This window comes from Lactuca saligna, chromosome 5, assembly GCF_052625555.1.
Source record: "Lactuca saligna cultivar CGN05327 chromosome 5, ASM5262555v1, whole genome shotgun sequence".
Lineage (NCBI taxonomy): Eukaryota > Viridiplantae > Streptophyta > Magnoliopsida > Asterales > Asteraceae > Lactuca > Lactuca saligna.
Window position 1 is genome coordinate 236613808 of NC_136421.1, and position 8936 is coordinate 236622743.

At 33.7% G+C, this 8936-nt stretch overlaps 1 protein-coding gene across 1 annotated transcript; it reads right to left on the bottom strand.

Moving 5' to 3' along the window:
* Positions 1-2034: 2034 nt before the first annotated feature.
* Positions 2035-4374, bottom strand: LOC145046591 (uncharacterized). The gene is made up of 4 exons (XM_078994876.1): positions 3841-4374; positions 3247-3316; positions 3021-3124; positions 2035-2328 (listed from the first exon to the last, which is right to left on the bottom strand). The coding sequence occupies exons 1-3, from the start codon at positions 4133-4135 to the stop codon at positions 3061-3063; spliced, it is 429 nt and encodes a 142-aa protein (XP_078851002.1). The 5' UTR covers positions 4136-4374; the 3' UTR covers positions 2035-2328; positions 3021-3060.
* Positions 4375-8936: the final 4562 nt, after the last annotated feature.

The window sequence follows — 8936 nt, forward strand, 5'->3', positions numbered from 1 at the left end:
TTCTAAAGGGGTGACACCCCTTTGGCAGGGTATAGGGGCAGCGCCCCTAGCGGGGTCCAAGGGGCCAGAGCCCCTGGTTGGGGTCCTTCTCTGAATTTTACATATGAGAACATAGTAGGAAATTCAGATTCTTGAGGGTGATTATGGTAAAACTAATGAAACTTGTTAGTTTTGGAAACCCTAAATACTCATTAAAATTTGGATTACACTGACTTGCTTCTAAAGCAACTCATGACAGCCCAACCCTAACGAAACCCTAATCTCGTTTATTATATAAACAACTCTTCCTTTTGAAAAGGAACACACGAAAATTAGCTCTCGTTTTTCTTCAAACACTCACACAATCTTTCTAGCAAATTGGCTTACGATTTCTGTGCCTAGAATTTTAAGTATCCTCTTGGATTATCCTAGACTGAATTTCTTGTAACACAAACATAGGGTAGAAACATCAGTTCAAAAAGTGTTCACACGATCCAAGTTGGTTTCCATATCTCCACTACAAACCTTATTTTTTCTACAAAACTTTGCAGTGTTTTAATTAAAATGAGAACTCAAACTTGCAGGATTATTAAAACAATTGTTACAGTCAATTCAATAAACACAAATTCACAAAAAACACAAGATATAAACAAATTAAGGTATCAAGTGAAAACAAATAATGAAAATGGATTAAGGTATCATATAAATTTTAATATCTTGTATTGATGCAAGAAACCTTTAAACTTCTATAATATTCCTTATGATACCAACAATGCAAAAAAAATAAATGGAAACACTAACTAAAAAATAAAAAACAAATAGAAAAAAAATCGAGAATAGAAGGAATCAAGTGAAAATAGAAACAGATAATGAAAAAAGTCGGCAATTAACCCTAATAGATACCAGAAGATACCAACAAAATACATAAATGCACATACCTTGAATCATCAAAGCCTTTAGAGAAGCCGATAATGGAGAAGGAAGAAGAACAAAAGGCATAAGTTATTTCAGCGATTCAGAAATCACCGAATCAAACAACCTTTCTTTCACTCTTCAGCGATTCAAGAACGAGATTGGAGATGTCTACTAGAATCAAGAACGGAGAATTAGTCAATCAGAGATCCAGAGTACAAGTCTGCGAGAATAGAGAAGCGAAGAAGAAAAGAAGTGTAATTGTCGTTTTAATTTTATGTGTGTAATGTATCAGTGAATGCAGAAACCGAAAATAGAAGCTATGGAAGATTGGAATAATCGACATTACAGGATTTGGTTTAAGTGGGGCCCTTTACAAAATGGGGCGTTAAGCCCTAACTTATATTTTTCTACACATAATTTATGCTAAATATCCACGTGATATAGATGTATGTGAGGATCATCCAACTTGAACCCTCGACCTCAAGAAGAGAAAACAACATTTGGTACTGTTAGGCTATGAGTCCTTTGGTAATAACACCTACAATTTATCAATTAAATATGCTTCCATAGTTAATTTGTCTCATTCAATTAAATTAGGTTATCTAAAACCTAATTTATCCCAAATATCTCTAAATCAATTTTATGTGGGTCTTAAGAACCCATTGGTAGAATCCAAATGGCCATCAAATCAATGTTGTAATTTATTGTATGGCTTAACAGAAGATTAGATGATAGTTTATCCTTGTGCTTGCCCCTTTACACGACCTTGTAAATGTACGTTCTCTTGATTTATGAGCAAATAAACCAAATGGTCACTATTCCCATCTAATTCATTTCTAACACCTAAGGGGGTCTAGGATTGATCTATTATGTTGGAAACATTCTTCTAAATTGCTCAATTTGTTGCATAAATTGAGAACAAAGAAAAAGACCTAAAATGAAAACGCCTTGCATTTTCCAATAAAATGACATAACTTTTGATCCTAAAATGAAAACGTCTTGCATATTCCATATAAAAAACCAATTTGTTTGCATAAATTGAGAACAAAGAAAATTTTCAAAACATTGTTTTTAACCCTTGTGATTTCCTGGGTTACAAGGAAAACAGTTTATTTATAGCGAAAAGCCAGCTACAATAGATAAAATCATAATCACACACCCAAACATTATTATTTTTAAAAAGAGTTTCCTTGACAAACCTACAAGTTACAACTAGTAATACTACACAAACTTTTTTGTATGTAAGGGTCATGTAACTACAAAGCAGATGCAATTATCAGCATAATACAAACATTTAAATAGAAAAAACAAGGGAGACTCAACTGGATACATTTAATATATGCATTAGTCAACCTTTTAGCACCTTGTAGCTCTATACAAATGATCTCAAATGCTTGTAACACCACAAATCACATCAATTGTTCCAAAAATAGCCTACAATCAGAAAAGGTATTAAACCAATGACCCAACTTTTTGGAATAAAACAATTCCACTTTAACTAAATCTTTTAGTGTTACCCACTGACCCGTTTATAGATAAAGAATATAGAGTAAATCACACTTTTGGTCCTTTTTGTTTGCATAATTCATCACTTTTGGTCTTAGTATTGGCTTTTTATCATGGAAGATCTATATTGCAATGTTTCAATACATATTGGGTCCCAAACTTAACAAGGCTAACAGAAGGGATGTTAAGTTTTAAAAAATGATGATATTGCCCTTATACCACATAAGTTTTAAAAGATGACGATATTGCCCTTACACAAGACACTCTAATAGAGATAGATTTTGCACAAGAACCTCCACAACACCACCGTGAGTTTTCAGTTCTGTGGTAAAAAGACTAAAATACCCTTAAATAAAAATATATAATTAGACCAAATTTTGATGAAACCATACACAGCCAAATGGTGTGTCATGATAATAATGTACAGGGAAAAAACAAACGAACATATAATAATAAAAAGTCTTTGGATTTTAATGACTTTTTGTCTCATAACTGTTTTCACTTTTCACATTGCAAGTTTCAACACGAAATGGTGCGTCATGATTGTTTACTCACAACATTTGCTATATTTTGTCACCAACTATGTATAAATTACAATTAGATTAATATATAAATCTTACAGCAGATAGGCACCCGACATATCCAAGTTTCCCGTGCTTATCATCTCAATAGCGCATAGAAGAAGAACCAGAGGAATGCAGCAACGAGGAAACCAATAATGATACTTCAAGAGAATAAAATATAAAAAATCAGATCGATGTTAAACCAAATTGACAATAATAATTTACTAAATATGGATCACAGTGTCAGTATAGTAAGAAGTCGCTTCTCAAGATGACAACTTACAAAAGGCATAAACGACAGCAAAGCTGAGGTCCTCTCATGGCCATTGGTCTTCCTTGAGCAACTGCATAACCTGAAGCATCATATAGAATGTTTAATATATCTTCAAATAAGTTATCATTCATATCAATAAATTAAGCTTCATGACAACTTTAATGCCAATGTCATGGACAGGGGTTCTTTTTTTGCTCGAGAGAGATCTTTTTGCCTATTATCATGTGTCCATACTCCATCAATCGAAACATTTACTGGTGTAGGCATAAGTAGCCTCCTCCCAACCCTTGCTTTTAACTCAAAAAGAGGTCAAATGTCAATGTCTTTATAGGGTTGATCTAGAAATAATGATTAGTTTTATGGGAATTGGGTATATTGTTGTCGTTGCCGTTTCTAGAAATTGATGGTGATTCAGATAAAATCAGCATGGTAGGAATCTATTACAAGCCTGCAAAAACCTAATGGAATTGATTCTGTTTTCTTTGTAATTCGTTTCACTTGATCAAGTAGATCTAGATTGCAAATCTTTAGATACAGGTAAGAATCAACGGTATTGATTAGGTATTTGACTTCGATCTTCTATGGAGTTTGACATTATCATACCTGGGACAGCCTGGTAGCCATGGATATAAGGGTTGATCGAAGGTCCACCTGATGCCCCGGGAGGTGGAACATGCTGATGGACGACGACTACCGCCGGAGGAGGAGGAGGATGGTTGTCAATGCCCGGGAAAGTACCGTAATGAGGCGGCGGAGGCGGGTGATGCTGATGTCTCGGAGGCTGCGGGTGATGCTGATGTGTTGGTGGAGGAGGCGGGTGATGCTGATGAGTCGACGGCGGTGGATGATGCTGATGAGTCGGCGGCGGCGACGGGTGATGCTGATGAGGCGGACTCATAATTTTGTTGGAGACGAAATCGTAGGAATGAATGAACAAACACAAGTTTTTCTTGGGTTTTAGATTTACATCTTTGGATCACAAGAAAATAGATCTTAATGAATTTCTGTAAAACTTGTTGACTTGTCCTCTTCAGTCGTCATTGTTGCCACAACTTTTCAATTTGAAACTTCTGTGAGAAAGGTTAGTAGTGCTTTGACCAGCCTTGTGTTTTGTGGTCCAACTGCCAAGAGATCTTCAACGGTTCGACACTATTTTCTCATAAAAATCTTAAAAATAAAAAAGCGATAAAAAGAGAAAAATGCAAAAATGGTTCTATGGTTTGTAAAATTTTGTCTCTGCCTAATAAAAAAGTTTGATGGTTCTTACGCTTCAAAAAAAAAAATTGATAGTACGGTTTAACTTGAGATCTGATTATTGTTTTTGTCCCTAAACTTAAAGAGATGATTATGCACTTATAATTTATATTATTTTGTTATTTTTTTAATTGTTGAAATATAAATTAATTTAATTTATAATTTTTATTTATATTTTTTTAACCAGCATATATATATATATATATATATATATATATATATATATATATATATATTATAGTCCCACCTAAGCTTAGATACTAAACCTCTTGAAAATACATCGTTTTACTATATAAAGATTACAGTTAATGGATTCACGATTAATATTTCAAGATGTAAATTCAAGATCGACACAATATGGTTTAAGGTTTACGTATTAGGGTTTAGATTTAGGGTTTAGGTTTAGGTTTAGGGTTTAGGATTTCGGGTTTAGATTTAGAGTTTAGTATTTAGGTTTAGGGTTTAGGGTTTAGATTTAGGGTTTAGGGTTTAGATTTAGCATTTAGGGTTTAGGTTTAGTAATGTTCACTTGGGTGAAGTAATAAACGATAATTGAAGAAAGAAAACAGAATTTGGTAAAACGATAATGAAAGAAAGAAATGTTGTGGAGGATGATATATTTACCAAGTGAAACCAAATCGGGTATATAAACTTCTAATTTGGTTTCACTTGGTAAATATATCATCCTCCACAACATTTCTTTCTTTCATTATTGTTTTACCATCCATGTTTTCTTTCTTCAATTATCGTTTATTACTTCACCCAAGTGAACATTACTAAACCCTAAACCCTAAATCCTAAACCCTAAACCCTAAACGCTAAATCTAAACCCTAAACCCTAAATCTAAACCCTAAACCCTAAACCCTAAACCTAAACACTAAACTCTAAATCTAAACCTGAAATCCTAAACCCTAAACCTAAACCTAAACCCTAAACCCTAAATCTAAATCCTAATCCGTAAACCTTAAACCCTATTGTATCGATCTTGAATTTACATCTTGAAATATTAATCGTGAATCCATTAACTGTAATCTTTATATAGTAAAACAATGTATTTTCAAGAGGTTTAGTACCTAAGCTTACGTGGGGCTGTAATGTATATTCCCTTTTCCCTATATATATATATATATATATATATATATATATATATATATATATATATAATCTACTCTTAAACTAACATTTAATATCATATAGATCCACAACGGGGCTTGAACCATCGACCTCAATGAGTGAGGCACCACCTGATACCGTTAGGCAATAAGCCATTTTATTTTATTTGTCTTTTATGTCTCAACAAAACCCACACACACATAAAAAGAAATATATCACCCATAATGGCTGACATGATCACCACCGACTGTAACCACCAATAGCTACCACCGCCTGCCACCATCATCGCTGACTATCACTACTGACAGCTACCACCGTTTGCCACCATCACCACCAACTACCACCACCGTCATCACACCCTGCCCATCCGTTGGCGGAAACACCGGGCAGTGCAACGTAGGTAAAATTAGATCTCGGCAACAAGTACAATCAAACAAAAATATATATATTTTTAAATATTTATTTATTATTGATTTTGAATGATTACACTATTTTAGGGACAAGCACAAACTCCTGAAATAACTATACTAAATTTCAACAACTTCCTTGCAAACTTCATTCATACTCCAGGGGACATTCTTCCATACTTATATTCCTAAGAATACATGTATTTTGAAAGTCAACAAAATATTGGTAAGTGCACAAATTTTTATTTTGAATTTTTGAATTCCTATTAAGAATACTTTTCTTTAGTGAAAACCTTTCTTATTTATTTATATAGTCTACTATCTTTTAAGATATTTTTTATTGATCTTAAATGACTATCTTTTCAGGATATTTAACGACCCTAACATAATATAATTGGGATTGTCTTTTATTAATCCTAATAAACTATCTTTTTAAGATTTCTAACGATCCTAACGTATTTTAATTAACATATCATGTGTTCCTAATGTTAGATTAGGTGTCTAAGCCCATAACTATAATTGGGATGTACTTGACCCGATAGTAGCATGGTCCTTTTAGGTTGCCTTCACCAATACAAGTTGATAGGATGGACTTTTGAGAATAAGGTTATTTGTGATTTATTAATATATTATAAGTATAATATATTAATTGAGAAATCATATTATTTAATTAGTATTGATCAAGAATTGATTTGAAATTAATTTAATGATCAAAAGAGACTGATTAAATATACGGTGACTAATTAAGTAAATCAATGATTCTTATAGTGTGGGCTAATGATTCATGGTTAATTAGGATGGGCTAAAGCAATATGATAGTCCATGGAGGTTTAACCCATGAAGCTTAAGTAATATGAAGAGTCATGGTGCATTAGGGTTTGCATGAATGAAACCTTAGCCTTTGTAACACTATAAAAACAACCCCTAGAGCGAAAATCGGTAGCCCATTCATTCTAGGAGAGTGATATTCTCTCAAGCCTCCTTTTGCATTTGGTGTTTGTGACACATTAAAGGCATCACACTTGAGGTGCTAAAGATTTCTAAGGCCAAGAACTACATGATGGGTTTTGGTCATATGAACATTCCTATGTGCACATACAAACCCTAATGCTTGGATCTAGGTTTCTCTAATTAAACATGCATTGAATCCAAGACTTCTAATGGGTAATTAGGTATAAGAACAATACAAAACCAGAGTTAGAAGCATACCTTGAAACACTTGTTTGATCTTCTTGTTCTTGGAGCTTTAGAGTCACAATTGTCACTCCTCTAATGGCTTACAAACACCAACTAGCAAAGAGAATGATTTGAGAGAGAGGAGAGAAGAGGAAATCAGCCAGGGTTTCCTTGCTGTAGAGGAGGTCACGATTTCCCTATCCCAAGGGGTCTATTTATACTTGTAAGGCTCTTAGGGTTTCACCCTTAAACCCTAATTGGATAACTTAGACTCTAAGCAATCCTAATACTTATCAAAGATATGCCTTGGACGATTTTATGGCTATCCTTAGCCCTAGAAATTGTCCACCCTCTATCCTATAAGGATTTACAGCCCAAAGTGTAACTATCAAACAATTGACAGTTTATACCCTCTTATTTAATTAATCTCTTCAAGTCACCAAATTAATACTAATTAATCTATGACTTATATTAATCAAATAACAATATTATTATTCATTGTATTATTCCCATAATATATTAATAATATCTATTCTCTCATAATAAATAATCCTATCAAGTTGTTATGGTGAAGGCAACCCAAAAGGACCATGCACAATCGGGTCAAATACTTGCCTAATATAGTTGCAGCGTTAGACACTATTCCAACAGTCTCCCACTTGGATAAGTCTAGTAACTATATGCACGAGTACAATCCGATTTGCAATCGTAGCTCTCAAAGACGCTATCAAACTCTGATCTAATCAATCTTGTCCTTTAGATAAGGGATCGTACAATCCTCTGTTAGATATCATGCTGACAATTCTATGGAATGATTAGTCTAGCATTTGGTTTCTCGATCTCCGATTTATTTGACATAGAACTTAATCGAACACATCAATTCAGTTCTGACCGGGCCCGGCACATAAGTCAAATCAAATCATCGAGCGGCCGAGATATCACTTTTTCCTTCTTAGGATAAAAGTTACAGATAAACTTCGACTTATATGCATTTACTTATTCATTAACCAACTATACACAACAATGCGTTTTATAACATCGAGTTACCAATGCGTTTTCTCATTATCAATGTACAATCAATTAACAAATAACAAACCATATATCTAGGTTTTAAGACTATATGATATTATCGTCTTGCGATCACCTTTTATATCACATTCCATAAGGTGATTCTAGTAAGCGCGGGTTTGTTCCAATGCTCAAAACTAGTTCATAAGGACTCATGAATGTTGCAGCAATCTTTTGCTATGTCTAATACCATTTAGACACTCTACACACCTATTCATGACAATCTTCATTCATATCTACTTCCAACATATGAACGATTGTGGACAATTTGAATAATTCGATTATTCTTAATAAACTCAATTATTCTGGAAGTCAAAACATGCAAAGTGAAACAATAGTTAAACAATTAACATAAGACAGTAACATTACTTATAAATAAAACTCCTTTATTTAATCATCAAATGTCAATTACATTTATCTATTACACGTTTCTAATACTATCTAATCTATGCTAATAACATCCTTCAGCCCAATACTCCTAGCATGCTGCAAGTGCTTAACCCTACTCAGTCCCTTCGTAAGCGGATCTGTTGGGTTATCTTCTGATGATATCCTCTTCACTAAGAGTTGTCCTTCTTCTACACGATGTCTAATAAAGTGATATTTTCTGTCGATATGTTGTGATCTACCATGATCTCTCGGTTCCTTGGTCAAGGTAACCGCTCCTTCATTATCACAGA

Excerpts from the sequence above, each read along its gene's own strand:
- LOC145046591 (XM_078994876.1), bottom strand. The coding sequence starts at position 4,135 with ATGAGTCCGCCTCATCAGCATCACCCGTCGCCGCCGCCGACTCATCAG. Across the intron at positions 3,317-3,840 it reads TGGCTACCAGGCTGTCCCAG|GTTATGCAGTTGCTCAAGGA; the intron begins GTATGATAATGT and ends ATGATGCTTCAG. Across the intron at positions 3,125-3,246 it reads TGCTGTCGTTTATGCCTTTT|TATCATTATTGGTTTCCTCG; the intron begins GTAAGTTGTCAT and ends ATTCTCTTGAAG.